This window comes from Callorhinus ursinus, unplaced genomic scaffold (assembly GCF_003265705.2).
Source record: "Callorhinus ursinus isolate GAN/ISIS: 27379988/994484 unplaced genomic scaffold, GSC_fseal_2.0 scaffold15, whole genome shotgun sequence".
NCBI lineage: Eukaryota > Metazoa > Chordata > Mammalia > Carnivora > Otariidae > Callorhinus > Callorhinus ursinus.
The window spans coordinates 3,789,189-3,806,355 of record NW_027397077.1 but is presented as its reverse complement, the minus strand read 5'-3'; the positions used below and the strand labels follow the sequence as shown (position 1 = coordinate 3,806,355).

General features: G+C 47.2%; 2 protein-coding genes across 12 annotated transcripts in view; both read left to right on the top strand.

Annotated features, from left to right (window-relative positions):
- The first annotated feature begins 422 nt into the window (after positions 1-422).
- XCR1 (X-C motif chemokine receptor 1) lies at positions 423-11,273 on the top strand. The gene is made up of 2 exons (XM_025885542.2): positions 423-544; positions 6,302-11,273. The coding sequence occupies exon 2, from the start codon at positions 6,319-6,321 to the stop codon at positions 7,312-7,314; it is 996 nt and encodes a 331-aa protein (XP_025741327.1). The 5' UTR covers positions 423-544; positions 6,302-6,318; the 3' UTR covers positions 7,315-11,273.
- A 3,601-nt stretch (positions 11,274-14,874) lies between these two features.
- Positions 14,875-17,167, top strand: part of FYCO1 (FYVE and coiled-coil domain autophagy adaptor 1) — a 73,410-nt gene continuing 71,117 nt past the window's right edge. For all 11 annotated transcript variants that reach the window (XR_012380866.1, XR_012380865.1, XR_012380868.1 and 8 more), the window contains exon 1: positions 14,875-15,018. The gene's annotated coding sequence lies outside the window, so the exon portion shown is untranslated. The remainder of the gene's footprint in view (positions 15,019-17,167) is intronic.

Below are 17,167 nucleotides of genomic sequence, written 5' to 3'. Positions count from 1 at the left end.
AGTATTGTGAATATGCTAAACACTACAGAATTCTGCAATTTAAAATGGTAAATTTTTTGTTCCAGGAATATTATCTCAATTTAAAATCATCATCATCATCATACGTAACTGGTATGTTAATAAAATATAATTTTTGCTAAAATCCAAATACAGCTTTTTAAAAATTTATCCTTTAGGATTCCTTCCAACTCCAAAATTACCTGACTCTAGTCTCAGTGGGACCCAGGGACTCAGATGACCCTTAAGTTGTCGACCCCACCTGCTTTTGGAGACGGGCCGGGTGACCAGTGATGGGGCCAGGTTCTCACATGAGGGCTTGGGTGGGAGTAGGGAGGTTGGGGGCAGGTCAAGCTGGGAAGCCAGGAGAGGGAGAGGAGGGATTAGTCAAGGCTCCCTGCCTCCCTCTGAGATTATACACAACAGTCTCCCCTTACCGTCCTCTAGCCTTCCGGGCAGGGCAGGTGTTTCAGTTTCTTGGAGTGCAATATGCAACAGAGAAGTACCATTTCTGCCTCGAGACGCATGTGAAGAGGTGTAGATCTAGGTGAGTTCCTTCACAAACATTTCTAACTTACGTTTTCCTCTGAGATGAATAGCTTGTACCAGGGGTTCTTGAACTCTAGGTGGGCATGAGAATCAACTGGAGAGCTAGTAAATATGCAGAGTCCTGAGCCCTACTTCCAGAGGCTCTGAGTCCCTAAGTCTTGGGATTCCCCCAAGTCTGCATTGCTAAAAACCGGGTCCGTGCGCTTTGAGTAGACCTATCAGGTATGTGTTTTTCTTTTTCTTCTGCTGAAGAAAGTAGAGGGGGTTATCTGGTTCCTAGCCTTTAGGTCAGGCGTTGTTATTATCAGTGGTTGTGTTTCTCGATCCAGAAACGTACTGAAGACTGGAAAGCTAAATTTGCTCTTTTGGGGTTTAGGTGGGCAAGCAGAGACAGGGAGGGAGACCAGTGACAGGCAAAAGGGGACAAGGCTACTAGAATGTAACTCACGGTGGTTTGGGGTTTGGCACCATTCTCCCTTGTTGTCGCTGAGACCTCCCAAGCTCAGACCAGAAGCACCTGTGACATTTTGTGTAGAGGAATGAATAACCAACAGAAAAATGGAATAATAGCTTTTGTAGATGTCCAATATCCCTTTAATTCCTGATTTGCTCAGAGTTTACATCATGAATCACTATTGGGTTTTGTCCAATACTTTTCTGCATTGATCAAAAAGTGTCATATAGTTTTTGTCTTTATTCTGTCAATATGGTGACTTAAATTGCTCGATTTTTTAAAGATTTTATTTACTTATTCAAGGGAGAGAGAAAGAAAGAGAGAGAGAGCAAGTGAGGGGGAGGCAGAGGGAGAAACAGACTCCCTGCTGAGCAGGGAGCCCGATGTGGGGCTCGATCCCGGAACCCTGAGATCATGACCGGAGCCAAAGGCAGATGCTTAACCAACTGAGCCACCCAGGTGCCCCTAAATTGATTGATTTTTCAAATGTTAGACCATTCTCATATTTCTGGGATAAACACCACTTGGTCATGATGTATTTTATCCTTTTAAAATATATTTCTGGATTTGATGTGCTAAGACTTGGTTAAGGAATTTTGTGTCTACATTCATGAGGGATATTGGTTTTGTAGTTTCCTTTATTGGATGTTTTTGTCTGGTTTTGGTATCCGGGTTATGCTGGTCTCCTGAAATGATTTGAGAAGTATTCCGTCCCATACTTCAGATCGTTTGTATAAGATTGGTGTTATTTCTTCCTTAAAAGTTTGATGGAATGCATGAGAAAAATCATCTAGTTCTAGAGTTTTCTTTGTGAGAAAGTTTCTTTTATAGTTAATTAAATTTCTCTAATAAAGGTAGGACTTTACAGATTTGCTGTATCACCTCGTGTCAGCTTTGGTAGGTTGAATTTTTAAAGAAATGTGTCCATTTTATTTAAGTTGCCAATCTAATGTAAAATTGATCATAATGTTTCTTTGTTAGTCACTTAAAATCTTCAAGATCTGTTGCAATGCCCATTCTTTCATACCTGCTACTCAGAATTTGTCCTCTCTCTTTTTGCTCTCAATCTAACTAAAGTTTTCTTACATTTTTAGAAATTCTTTCCAACAACCGGTTTGGGTTTTGTACATTTCTTCTCTTTTTATTCCTTATTTCTTTGTTTCTTCTTTTATCTTTATTTCCTTCCTTCTACTATCTTTGGGTTTAATTTATTCTTTTTTTCCCCTAGCTTCTGAGTCATTGATTTTAGATCATTAATTTTAGACCTTTCTTTTTTTCTAATATAAACGTTTAAAGGTATACATTTCTAAGTTTGCTTCGGTAGTGTGCCATGAATTTTGATATGTGCTATTTTCACTATTGTTTGGTTCCAAATATTTTACAATTTGCCTGTGATTTTTTTTCTTTGATTCAGATTCTTTAGAAGTATGTCGTTTTGCTTCCAAATTATTTTGGCTTTTCTAGATATCTTATTGTTATTGGTTTCTATTTCCTTTTGGGTCTTTCATAGTTTGCCTTTCTCTGCTGAGATTTTATCTTTCCATTCATTAGGGATATATTTTCCTTTAGTCCCTGGAGCACAGTGAAGAGAGTTGCATTTCCATGCTTATTCACAAATTTTAACATCTGGGTCATCTCAGGGTCAGTTTCTTGATTGGTTTTTTTCTTTTGAGGATGGACCATGTTCTCCTATTTCTCCACATGCTGAGTGATGCTGTATTGTAGCCTGATCATTATGGATGCTATATTGTGCAGACCGGATTCTGTTTCGTTCTTCTGAAAAGTGATGATTGTTTTATATGTTGTTTGTTTCATCACACAATTAAGGTGGCCGGCTCAGTCTCTAAACTCTGCCTCCCCTGAAGTGGGCAGCAGCTCAATTTCAGTTCAGTGCCTCCGGTGTTCACGGGGCATCCATGGTTCAGAGGTCAGCCAAACATTTGGGCAGAGTAAACACACGGATCCTGGGGTTCTCACTCTCTAGCCCTTTCCTCTCTGTGATGTCCCCCAGTTCCCTCTCCAGTGGCTCTAGTTGCCCTAAGGTCAGCCATCTGGTTTTTCAAGGCCAAAATATTGTGACTTTGCTACTGGAATTTTAGCTGCCCCTTATGACCGGCTCCTGCCCCGAGGCCAAAGCCAAAAAATGAGAATCCCACCTGTGCCATTCAGCTGCTCTCCTTTTTCAAATGCCTGGTCCCTTCCAGTATTCACCATCTTTTGGTTGCTCAACAGTGCCCGGAAGAAGGTTTTGGGGTGCAGGTTTGGTTTCTGTCCCAGGGTTTATAGTTCTTATCTGTAAAATGGTTGGTCACATCTGAGCTTACTCAACCATTACTGAGAAATGAAACCCACTTATATTATCTTCTCCATAGTAAATAATTCAATACTTGATAACCTCTTACCAACCCATTCAAGCTGCATCATTCAGGACCACAGATCAGGAAAAGACTAGGTGAGGCAGGAGAAATGGAAGTTGAGTAGATTGGCCACCGGCTCCCTGTCATCCCAGACCAGCGCAAGGACTTCTTATATTCTGGAGAGTTGAGGAGAAAATATGAACTCCGCTAAATATAGAGACATGTAATTATCTTGTCTTGGCAATGCAACACAAATCATCAGCCAAGGAAGCCAAACCAGCTCTCTGTTGTTTTGTTCTGTATTCATGAGAGATGTTACAACGCGGAGAGTTTATAAAGCTACTTGTTTTTAGTAAATTGAAATAAAAGTGGGACAAGATATCTTCTTTGTCAGGAGAAGCCACTTAATTTTGAGAAATTTCCAACCATGTTGCTGGGCTGCTGATATTAAGAAGATGGGTCAGCCTATACTGGCCCTGGGTCAGGGGAAGACAAGAGCTAGGCAGCAGACTTTGGGGATCACCTGTATGACATGAGGGGTGCTTACAAGGCCCCTGTCCCAAAATATCTGCATTTCCAACTAGTCACACTACAGGAAATCCCAGACATTTGTACAATTTCTAATTTCATTCTACACTACAAGCCTCTTGCTGATAGAGACTATTTATCAGTCATGTTTCCACCTTAGAATCCAGCAAATGTCGCAGGGCCTGGCATATGTCAGAGGTCATCAAGCGCTATTGGATTGACTCTGATGAGCTCCTTTTTAAAATGTAGGCTCCCACTTTCTAAGTGTCAAAAAAAAAATATGAAAAGGCATGGACAGAATTAAAAGCTAAGAAGCACAACAGGTTGACAAGACTAAAAAGTGCTCTTAAAAATCCATAGGAAAAACACTGTTATTCCAAGGAGAAAAATGAACAAAATCCATGAACACTTTCAAAATAAGAAACATAAGCGGACAGTAAACATACAAAAGCTTATGTAGTCCTCTTTGGGAATCAAAAGAATACAAAAGAAACCAACCATATGTAATATTTTCAAGCGTCTTCACTTTGGTGTTTGGAGACACAAATTGACTTACTACCTAGACTAGGACGTGTCTGAGACCCCCTTATTATTCCTCCCATCTCAGACTAGGTAAGTGAAAAACTCAGGCTATTTCTCCACTTCTCCTCTTCCAAGTACAAGGCAGGAGGGCCTAGGTTTGGCTCCGGGCTTGGCTCTCCTTCCTACTTACTGGCTTTATACCGTCGAGAAGGTCACTTCACTAGTCTGAGCCTTGGTTTCCTCTTCTATAAGGTTGGGGGCGGGAGTGCCTTCCAGACAGTCGCAGGACAGAAGGAGCTGGTGAGTAGCCTGTGCTAGCACAGTGCCTGGCACGTAGTAGGTCATTAGAAGGCTCTGACCTGGTGCAGGCAGCTCCAATCTCCCATCTTCCTTCACAAAGCCTCGGCAGCTTCACTCACCTCCGTCAGCCAGAGTTCCAGCTCTTCAGTCACTCCCTTTCCTCTTCCTGGCCTTCAAGTCTCATGGTTTCCCAAACCTCACTAACTTGGAGGATTGAATCAATGTGACTCAGTACAGTTTCCTTAGCTACTCCCCCTCAACTGGACACTTAGGTTATTGCCATTGTTTGTCTCTATAGGATGTTCTGTAAACCAAGCTCCCGAACGAGGCAGCTTTCTGCTTGGAGAATTAATCCTCCGTGTTAACGAGTGTGTGAACCAGCCTGACGCCATCTTGGACAAATCTGCCATGATGACCGCTCTGTGACCTGGAGCCCTCTTGAGCACAGTCCCCCACCCACACACACACCAGCACCAGCACCACCACCACCATTCTTTCCTTTTGTCTAACCACTTGCATAATAAATTACCCTTAAGTATACACTTGGGGCATAATGGCCTTGGTCTACTCTGGAGATATGGCTATGACACACAACTGTTCTCAAACATTTCCTCCCAGTCATCTTCCATTATGCACTCCCCAGCCTCTAGGACTATAAAATCAGGTTTTACGGGAGATGGGGGTGTAGAGATCTACTCATCTTGTGGCGACCCAAGAAGATACACTTCTGTCCATAAAGCCCCTTCAATAAACCATTTCTTGGCAAGCTGGACTTTGTCGGCCTTTTTCTTTGGCCTCATGACTCCTTTGGCCTTTGGAGGTCACTCTACATATACTTTCCTTTTAGGGAATGTCTGTGTTAGTGACGATTAGAGACTCTCCCAGAGTCTCAATGTTCGTCATAGTCTTGAGATGATTTCATACCTGAGTTTACATGAGAGATGTTTGCTTCTTTCTTTTTGGACCTGTTTCAAGAGACAGCAAGTTTCCTGAAACAATCCTGCCATCAGGATTTCTGTACTTTATGGAAGAAAGGAAAGGAGGGAGCAGAGGAGGTAAAGAAGGGAGGGACAGAGGGAGAGACAAAGGGAGGGAGGCAGGCAGGCAGAGTAAATGCTCACTAGATATTTGCTAAATAAATGAAGGAAGAATTTGGGGATCATTAGCTCTATTTTATAAACGAGGACCTGAGGTTCAGAACGCTTAGATAGCTTGCCCAGAAATATAGTAATGGGGCCCAAATTTGACCTCAGTTCTTTGAATCCAGTTCCATTGCTCTTTCTCATACACCTACTGGGAGATCCACCTAGCTTAGTGCTACTCAAATGCCAGTCTCCAAGGAGAAAGGGGGTGTATGACAGAATATAAATGAATGCACCACTTCCTTCATCAGGAGAGCCTTGCTAAGAAAAAAATACCTCCCAAACTAAACAGTATGCTTAGTGACTTCGTGTTCTGGCCAAGTTCCTAGTCTCCTTACAGACAGGTCACCATGGGTAGCTGGACCATGGACCACACACTTATTTTGTAATACAGGTCCTATGGATCCTAGCCTAACCATGTGGTTTGAAACTCTGCCTCTCTGTCATTTCAGATGCTCTCCATGTCTAGATGGAGCCCTCAGGCACCCCAGAGTCCACCACCTCTTTTGATTATGATTATCAGAGCTTTCTGTGTGAGAGCAAGACCTTCACCTTTGCCACCTTCAGCACCACCATCCTGTACTTCCTGGTGTTCCTCCTCAGCCTAGTGGGCAACAGCCTGGTGTTGTGGGTCCTGGTGAAGTATGAGAGCCTGGAATCCCTCACCAATGTCTTCATCCTCAACCTGTGCCTCTCAGATCTGGCATTCTCCTGCTTGTTGCCGGTGTGGATCATGGGGTACCACTGGGGCTGGGTGCTGGGGGACTTCCTCTGCAAGCTCCTCAACATGATCTTCTCCATCAGCCTCTACAGCAGCATCTTCTTCCTGACCATCATGACCATCCACCGCTACCTGTCGGTGGTGAGGCCCCTCTCGTCCCTGCGTGTCCACACCCTCCAGTGCCGTGTGCTGGTGACCACGGCCGTGTGGGCAACCAGCACCCTGTACTCCATCCCTGACGCTGTCTTCCACAAAGTGTTTTCTTCAGGCTGTGACTACTCAGAAAGCAAGTGGTTCCTAGCCTCGGTCTACCAGCACAACGTCTTCTTCCTGCTCTCCATCGGGATTATCCTGTTCTGCTATGTGGAGATTCTCAAGACCCTGTTCCATGCACGGTCCAAACGGCGCCCCCGGACAGTCAGGCTCATCTTCACCATCGTGGCAGCCTACTTCCTCAGCTGGGCGCCCTACAACCTGGTCCTGTTTCTGCAGACACTGCTGAAACTCAGGGTGATCCAGAGCTGCGAGCTCAGCCAGCAGCTGGATTATGCCTTGCTCATCTGCCGCAATGTTGCCTTCTCCCACTGCTGCTTCAACCCAGTGCTCTATGTTTTTGTTGGGGTCAAATTCCGCAGACATCTCAAAAGTCTGCTCCAGCACTTCTGGCTCTGTGGGCAGCAGGCAGCCAACATTCCCCATCACCCCGCAGGCACCTTCAATTATGAGGGTGCCTCCTTCTATTGAAAGGGAGTTTGGTGGTGCCAATGGAAGTGGACAGAGCTGCTGGAGTGGGAGCAGGGAGAAGTGGGGCAGAAAGGAGCATCATGGAGGGCATGCTGGGGAATGCCATGGCCATGGGGATAGGGGTGAAAGAAATACCTTCCACCAGCAGGTCCTCCATGTCTCCTCTTCTGCAGACAGTGGCTCCCATCTGGAAACTTTATATTGCCATCCAGAAAAACATTTCTTGGATGCTGAGTTCATCATTCATTCCTTCATTAATTCATTCATTTAGACATTGCTTAGTCCAGAAGCCTCCAAAACTTGGAAGGATTCCCAGAAAGGAGGATCCTCCAAGACTTTCTGAGGGTCTGAGACTCAATGTGTTTGCTAATTGTGCAGATGCAGGCTGATGGTAGATGGTCTGTCCCCTGCCTGCCTGGAGGGTTGTGCCAGCTGACTTTGGAGGGGTTGGCTCTGCACTCCTCAGCGACTGCTGGGTGAGACTGTTCTGCCAGGTCAAGGGAAGCACATCCTCAAATAAGCAAGTCAGAATGCAATCTGGATCCTGAAAACCCACAACTAGATGGGAGACATGTTCCATGTCATAGCTCCAGTGTCTGCCACATGAATTAGTACCTGAATATTCAGTCCATAAACAATCTTTTGTGGAAAGAATGAATGCAATAAGCACCACCTTCTGCATGAAGCATTTGTTTGTAGGACATAAAGGTAACGAGATACCGTCACGACCGTCTAGGTACCAACAGTCCAGCTCTGAAGGTCCAGATAAGTTAACACCGACCTTGGCCAAGGCATCCAGGGTGAAGATTCCTGCAACATCTCATCTTCTCTGGATGGATATTGAGCTGATACTTTAAATTCATCACTTTCCACCTAAAATGTTCTCCACCTGCTTGGTTGACAGCACCAGCTTCCCCCAGCCACCGACACTCCAAACCTGAGTCATCTCTGAGTCCTGCATTTCCCTTTCTTCCACTCCCACAGCAAAGTCTTATTGACTCTGCCTTCCCCGTGTCCCTCAGAGTTGTTCTTGCCCATATTCATTGCATGCCCATGATTCCATCCCCAAATGACCTCACTTCCTCAGCATCCTCCTGCTGCTCATCCCTTTCCCCACCAAGTGTCCTCTGAATGGACACCAGGGTGCTTCAGAACCCTTAGTGGCTCCTCATAATATGCAAATAAAGCCCAAACACCTCAGCAAGTCTTTCAGGGCCCCTGCAATCTGGTGCCAATGAACTTTTCCACTGTTATTCCACCTTCTGCCATCACCCCCATGCAGCTCAGGATCCAACCACAAAAGACCACACCCTTCTCCCATCCTTCCAGACACCCTTCCCCCAGTCTCCTCTGGGCCCCCATCATGCGGTCACCGGGGCCTGGAACACTTGTCCTTCTACTCTACTACCTACAAGCCCCAGCTGAAAGTCCAGTTCCTCAGGAAGCCCTCCCCTATCTGAAAATCAGAAGAGCACTCTCTGGCGTGCTGTGGTACTCTGCTTCTCCCCTCTAAAATAGTATTTGTCACTCTCCACCATGTGTCATAGTTACACTTGTTCCTGTCTTATTTTCCTGCCCCCCTCAGACTGCAGAGTTCCTGAGGGCAGGAACCTGGTCTTGCACCCTGCCAAGCTTGGGTCCTAGTGTTCTATCACTATGTAGTGAGTGGGAGCAAAGAATGACAACTGTCACTATTCTTCTAATTTATGCATTTTGGGGACCCATGCCTAGGGAACACAGTCTACCTTTCTTGCCCGAGGCTGCTAGTTCATAGATATTAACCTTTCTTCCCTAGTCTACGCTCTCAGAGCACCTTGCTTATCCCTCTCTGTGGCAATGGCTATACTTGACCTTGCTTTTTAGTTAGCGGTACACATGCCTGCCTCTCACACTGTCCCATAGTGTCACATCCAAGGACAGAGATAAAACCCATCTTTGAAATTTTCCCATACCACACAGACCTGGTCCCAATCTGATTTAGCTCTGAAGTGGGGCCATTGTGATTCTGACCTGCACCCCAGCTAGGTATCTTTGACTGTAAGTCCCCTTGAAAATGAGAATTCCAGAGTCTTCCCCATTCCCTTGAGCAGGACTTTGCACGCAGTAGGCACTCAATATATGCCTGTTGAATAAAGTAGCTACTATTACAGCCCTCAGCTGGAGCCTAGAGAGCATGTAAAGCATTCACCCCTTCAGCTCCAGCTATGGTTTCAGTGATGCATTTGCAATTGGGTGGCCAGCTTTAGAGGAATTTTATCTGGCTGGGGAACACTGAAGGTCTAATTTTAAAAATTAGGCCAGTAGCACCTGTTGGAGTGGACTGGATGGTGTACCAGTGAAGGGATAAAGCCCTCATGGACTGGCCAACTAATCACTCAGCACGGATAGAAGAGACAGCAAAAGGAAAGAGACAATGAGGTAGTTGTGGGCTCAGAGCTAAGCCTATGGGCTTCTGATCAGGGTAATCATTCAGTGCCCTTTTCAAACTTAATACTCTTAAAGTTTCATTCAACTTTTATTCAGAGGGCCGGCTGAGCCCAGGGAGGAGAAGGGCAGAGGACCTGCGCTCCAAAACCAAAGCAGTGTTGTCTTAACCCCACTCTTCCTAGAAGGCAGGCTTTGGGGTCTTGCATTACTACAGAGCATGCCTTTTGAGAGGTTCCCTTCATCATCTCATCCCATCCCATTCCTTCACATCCAAAGATGCTTCGCTATTTCTTTCAACACGTTCAGCCATACCCCTGAGAGCATGTCACTAAATACAATCATATCCATCTCCTTACATTTCTAGTGATGTTTTGTCATCCCCAAGGGTTGAGAGTGGAGCGTCTTCTCCTAATCTAGTTCCTGGGGAATCCAAGGGCGGAGGCCAGAGAAGCAGAGGTGTGAATGGGAAGACAGAGGGGCATCCTACCAGAGAGGGAGCCATGGGCAAGAGAGCTGCAAAGCGCAGCCAAAGAGCTGCACACGAGTGGCCACTCTCTACATACCTTGACCACACCCTTGTTGGCCACAACCGCCTGCTCTCCCCTCTCTCCACCCACAGAACCATGGTTCCACCTCAGCTAGACTCTTGTGGGCCTGTCCCTCCCCCTCTAGTCAATCAAAGGTGACCTAGACACAGGATTGCAGATCTCCGGCCACTCCAGGCACATAAAACATCCACAGTGGTTCCTAGGGAAGATGTCTTCACAGCATTTCTACCTCCCCGCTCTCTCAGACAAAATCAGGAAGGGAGGAACCTTGCTGGTCTCTGACTTGGAACTCCAAGCCCAGGGCAGCCCCAGAACCTCAGATGACCCTGGCCAGAGTGGAAATTCCTCAAGGGCACAAGGCTCCTGTTACAGCTCTAGAACCTCCCTCAGTGCCCCGCGGTGTTTGTGGTTGGTTGAGTAAGTGGATAGGAGACCATCTTTTTGGCTTTTTTCTACTCCTGTTTTTTTCTTTCCACACTTGCTTACATTACATCTTCCGGTCAACCCCAGGCACCGCCCAGTGGCTTCCCACGAACACTTCCCTAGACCCCATCAGCCCAGACATTGCCTGGTTTGCTGAACTTCTGACAGCTCTCATTTGTGGAACCTACCTGTGACAGGACAAGGAGGCCCATGAGTCTGGAAAAGCCCAGCAGAAGATATCCCAAAGTAGACTATCTGAGAAGGCTCTCAGGATCTGAGCCCTAGACCCAAACCCCCAATCCAAGCTCCTTTACTGACTCACTGTGACCTTGGGCCTCTCAGACCCTCAGTGTCCTCATCTGTAAAACCATATAAATGCCAACAACACAAAGACAGACTCTACCCGCGTGATGGAGGTGCACATGAGGTCATATGCATAAAAAGTACTTGCTTTGCCAATGATTCAACTCCAAAAAGGAATTACTACTGCAATCATCTCTTAAAGACAGAAAGCATCCTTGTATCATATGCGCAAATAAAAGATTAGCACGTACGGACACACCTCTGGCTGTGTTCCCCTCATTTCTACCCAAGGTCATTATATAAGACTCCTACAATTTCTCTGCTTATAGAGGATCTGGGTTAGGATTTAGGGTGGAGGGAGGAACACAGGAGGAGGATTGGAGATAAAAGTGTGGAACAAGCCTTGTGTGGCTCTGGATGGTGGGAAATTGGCTCTTTTTAGGCCTTAGGCAAAATCGTCCAGGAGGCCAAGTGTGTCTTGAGTGCTCCATGGCTCATCTCTCCCCTGGCCTAAGTTGGCTGTCTCCGAGTCCAAGGTTTTTTCCTATTTCATGACCCATTCTGTCAGAATAAGGACTTTTCAGCAATCAGCCTTCCAATCAGAAGGAATGATACCCTTCATGCTGGGAATTTGGGGTATCCTGAAAACTTGGTGGGAGATACTTTGCAGGTTTGGGGGAAGTTTGGGAAGGGGAACAAGGATTATCCTGAACTCCCCTCTCTACCTTGGGGCCAGCCCAGCTTTTAGGTGTAAGGTGGCTGTAACCTCCTCTTCCACACCCCTAGCCCCTCCACAAAAGAAAGTGTGGGACCGAAGGGCAATGGCAGCTTGGTTCCTTGACTTTGACCATATCAGAAAATCAGACTTGAGCATCACTTATGGTTAGAGAGAGGATATGGACAGTGGATGGGCATGGAGAACTGGATAGTTGCAAGGATTAGAGATGGGGCCAGGAGGTGAGAGGGGGGTATGTAGGTAGACCTCCAGAATGTTCCTGGCCACACGTGGAGGCCCACTCTTTGTGAAGGCAGCGGGAAGCCTTTGTTGGGGGGGGTGGAGTGTAAGATCGCAAAGACCAATTAGCCCCATTCTCAAGTTGGCCAGCCTCTGGTCATTCCTATTTGGGGAAAGATTTCCATAGGATTACGCTAGTCCCAGGGAATTGCTGGCCCTCTTTCCAGATGACTTGGGTGAACCTTCTTACTCAGAGAAAATTACATGGCTCGATTGTCCACGCAATTGGGAATGCCCACCTTGAATACGTCACCTTAAACACCTTAAACGTGTCATTAAAACCATTTCAAAGCACTTTGCAATGAACTACGGGAGTTTGGGGAAGAAGTACCCACCTGTATCTTTCCCCTCACTTCGGTTACAATTGGTTCAACAATCTGCCTCTGATTTTTTCCAATAGTAAGGATAATGTGAGCTTAAAAAAAAACAACACTGAACATTACTAATTTTTCAAAGCATCTTCTGTTTATTTAAAAATTAGAGGAAACCCACAAATATCGGTCTTTATAGGAAGTCACATTCACCTTTCTGGCTGGATCTTTAGCAAACTACTTCCCCTCCTTATTCACTCAACGTAACTGGAGAGGTTTAAACTCAGTTATCTCTAAGATCCCTCCCTGTGATTAAAAAAATGAAGTGTATGGGTTTATAATTTCATGAGTTGCATTTTCATGAGGTTCTTCAGGGGATATAAACCTATAGCTCTGGCATGTATGGGTAGAACTGTGTCCCTCTCCTACTCCCCACCAAATTCTTATGTTTAAGTCCTAATTCTCAGTACCTCTGAATGTGACCTTCTCTGTAAAGATGGTTACTGCATACGTACTTATGTAAAATGAGGTCATATAGGTGAGGGCAGGCCCATAATCCAATAAGACTGGTGTCCCTATAAAAAGAGGAAATTTGGACACAGACTGGGACAAAGGGAGAATGCCATGTGAAGACTGGAGTTATACTATCATAAGCTGAGAACACCAAAGATTGCCAGCAACCACCAGAAGTTAGGAGAGGCATGGAACAGGTTCCCCCTCACGGCCTCAGAAGGAGTCAACCCTGCAGACACCCTGATCATAGACTTCTGCCCTGGAGACCTGTTTAAGCCACCTAGACTGTGGGACTTCGTTACGGCAGCATGAGCCGGCTAATATAGGGCACCAAACTCAGGGGGTATGCAGGGAATTCTCGTGCATCTCAGAGCCCCTCGTGAGGCTTCAGTGTCTACCTGCCCACACAGAAGATTGCATCTGACTGAAGACACCCACAGGAGACTGGAAACAGACTTTTACTGAGATCGGCTCTGTGCCGGGCCCAGACATTTTTACATCTCATAACCACCTTGTGAGGTTTCTGTTTCCCGCTTAGGCCAAGGAGGGCATCAGGGCTCAGAGGGGTCACATTCCAACATTCATAGCCCCAATCACGTGGGGTCACTGCCTGAGGCAATGGGTCATAGCTCCAAGGATGTGGGGTCACAGGCCCTGGCACAAGGGGTCACTACTCGGAGGACATGGGGTCATGGACCTGAACATGAGGTGTCACCGCCCTGAGGATGTGAGCTCACAGTCCTGATCAAGTGGGGACATGGCCTCAAGCACGTGGGGTCACGACCCCAGGGACATGGGGTCAAGTCCTCTGGCATGTGGGGTCATGACCTATTCACTGGCGCCACGGCTCTGAACATGTGGGGTCACAGCCCCAGTCACGCAGAGTCACAGTCCTGAGGCTGTGAGGTCATAGTCCCGAGAAAATGGCACTAAAATCCGACATTAAAATCTCTCCCATCCATAATATGCCACAAAACCCTTCAGACTGTGGTTGGAACAATGACTTTCCCTTTGCCATCCTCCCCCTCTTTCCTCTTCCTTTCATTGTTTTTAACAGGAAGAATGGAAGTCACTTCCCTGCCACCCTCACAAATTGGCTAGTCCATCCATCTAACCACTGACTGATCTATACCTAATTAATTTATAAAAGAGCACTAATGACATGCCATAGCCTAACCTTAACTAGGAAATCTATTTCCTTTCCTGTATGATCCCACCCAGGCAATGTTGGGGCCATGGTGCCTGACTGGACACTGCTAGCTAAATCCTGTGAGATTGAAAGCTATTTCTAGATTGAATGGTGGGAACAAGGGCAGACAGTAAAGGATGGTGCAGCCAGAGCTAAGGAATGACAAGAGCCCAGGCTTCAGTCACAGGCTGAAGTACCCCGAGTCCGGTTGCTCTTCTGTCTTGCGTCCATAGCAGACGTCATGAATAAACAGGTTTTGTTCTCTTGAGTCCATCCTCAGAATACCTTGCAACTTATAAATACAGAAAGAACTTATAAATAGAAATCGGTCCGAGAGTGGGGCAGAAGTCAGGGATGGTAGTTTATTCATTAACGTTTACTTTTTGAGCACTGAATTCCAGTAGGTCCCTGGGTTGAGTGAGGGGATCAAAAGATGGGAAGCCCAGCAATACATAGTGCTTTCCATTTAGCCTACGCAACGTATCAAAAATATTATCGTTTCAACATGTAATCCGTATAAAAGTAGTAAATTAGCTATTTCATATTATGTTTTTCATACGAAGTCTTTGGAAGTCAGGTGTATTTTGCACTTAACAGCCCATGTACGATTCAACTCGAACTAGCCGCGTTTCAAGTTCTCAAAAGCCGCACGGGGACAACGCTGCTTTCAAGGTGCCACAGAGATGATCTGTGGACACACGAGTCCGCGGCGACTGCAAGACTTAAGCTAGGGCCGGTGGCACCGCGGCGCCAGTGGGAGATGCAGGGAGCGAACCGGGAGTCGTAATCGGAACCCCGGTGCTGTGGGGTCCGACGGGACTTGTAGGCATCGGCCCCTGCGGAGCATGACGGGAGTTGTAGTCCGCGCCCGCCTGCGGCGGCTCTACGTATCATGGCGGGCCACGCCGCGCTACCGCACTCTTCCGCTGGGCCCCAGAAAGTTTCGCTTCTGCCCAGCGGTGGACCCAAGAGCGAGTAAGTGCCGCGGGGGGCCGGCCGGACCTTGGGGGAGCCTGGGCCGCTGTCGGCCCTGGAGCTGAGAACTTCCCTCCCGGCGCGGCTTCTCACCTGTTGCCCTCACCGTCCCCGCCCATCCCAGGTCTCCCCCAGACCCCGCCCGAGACCTTGCCCTGATCCTGCGGGTCTGGGAGGCACCTCGGGCCGGGCCTGAAACTAACCGGGAACCCAGGCTGCCTCCGGAGGTCAGTTAGAAAGACCCCCAAACACCAGTTCCAGGACCTCCGATGCCGAGGGGCCGGCAAGGAGCCCACCATATGGGAGTCTCAGAACAAGCCTTGGATCCTTTAGGCACAGGAAGACAGGTCCCCGGCGTTTCTGCTTGCATTGTCCGGGAGGCTGCTGACCTTTAAAAGCGAAGTTCCTGGCTTAGCTGGGCCGGGACAGCCCAGACCTTTTCATTTCGCCCTTCCACCCATAAGGGGACAGTTTGTTCATCCCGGGCCATCTTCAGGCCTTGGTCCATTCTCTTTACCTCGTAGGATCTCGAGATAGCCCCCAGTGGTCTTTCCTGAAATACCTGTGAATTTGGGATTGTGGTGCGGCCGCCTGGGTCTTGGGCTAGATAAGAGTCCATGCTATTTAGAACCTAGGGTGGGGTTGTTGTAGGGGGAGGGCTGGGTTTTATTTTATTTTTGTGTAAGGAAAGCGTGTGCAGTTGACACATTAACCACGTGACTCCCTGTTAATGCACATGTGTCCTCTCGTGCCTCTTATCACTCCTCACAGCTCCCATTGGCTGCCCCCTCTAGAAAAAAATAGAGCACTTACAGAAACTGCTTTGTGTTGGCAGCGGTCTCTGCCCCTCCGCTTGTCTTACTGCCCTTACTGCGGGCAGTTTCCTTTCCCACAGAGAAATGGGTCAGGGGCTCTTTGAGGGCAGAGGATCAGGCTGTAATCTGCTCACTGCCCTCCTGCGCTTGCAAGCCCTGTGGTCTGTGTGGCAAGCTGTACTTACTTGCCATCTGCCTAATGCGGCTTCCCCTGCGTGTTGGTGCGGGGAAAGAGCCCTCTGGCTGAGGTTTAATGCTTTCTGTGGCTCCCACCTTCCGAGGCGGGCCCGTGTTGAGGGGATTCCACTCAACCCTCCCTTCTGTGACAGCCGCTCTTCATCAACTACTGAATGCCCTGCCCAGTTGTGGGCCATCGTTGTGATCATCCTGGAAATCAGAGCTAATTGTCTCAGTGAAGGGACATGGCCTTCTGTGATTACAACGATCTGAAACGGCTCTTGCTTTAGGAAACAGGTTTCCTGCTTCTATTAAAAGTGTTCATCTTTGTGTAGTGCTTCATTTAGCTTTTAAGTTGTTTTCAGTATTTTATTAGGCGCACATAATCATTGCAAGAACTGTGTAGTGTAGTGAACATGTGCCCACCTGTTAGAGTCCACAACTTGTATTCAACTTTGATTATTTTTGTAGTGGCTTTAGAGTCGATCCTCTAGCTGCTCCTTGGATGGTTTTTTGCTCCTTGCAACTGGTTTGGGGGCAATAGCAAGGATTCAGGAACCATGCTTTTAGCCTGGTCCTTTTAGGGGACGATGACCCCCACAGATGTTTGTGATCAGAGGAACCACCCCAGACAGACAAGATCAGAGCAGCTGGTGACATTGGCCTGTATCAGTCACCGAGGCTGTGGGCTGCCGCCTCCAGAACACGTAATGGGCACCCGAGAAATGGCAGTTCCTCTCTTTCCTCTAGGGGAGAGGTTTGGCTGATGGGGAACCTGTATTTTCTGGTGATTCCAAGGACGACTTTGGTGACTCAAGGTTGGAATGTCTTTAAACACGAGGCAGAGGAAGCATATTGCCTAGCTGTGGTCTCGTGGTGAAAATCACTGATAGGAACTCAGGGTTTGGGGTCACATTCACTGGAGCAGCCCCAGGACACACAGCAGGTCAGGAGCATTAAACTGGTGCCTTGTAACCAGCCAGATGCCACCCGTGAGCAGAGATGAGTGGAGTTTGGCCTTGTCCACATCTGCTCACCTAGTGCAGAATGTCACTGTGTTGCTCCAAAGATGAACAATATTTTCTACTTGTGATCTCAGTGCCAGTTTTTTGGAGTTTTTGTTTGTTCGTTTGTTTTTATTTTTAAAGCTTTTGATT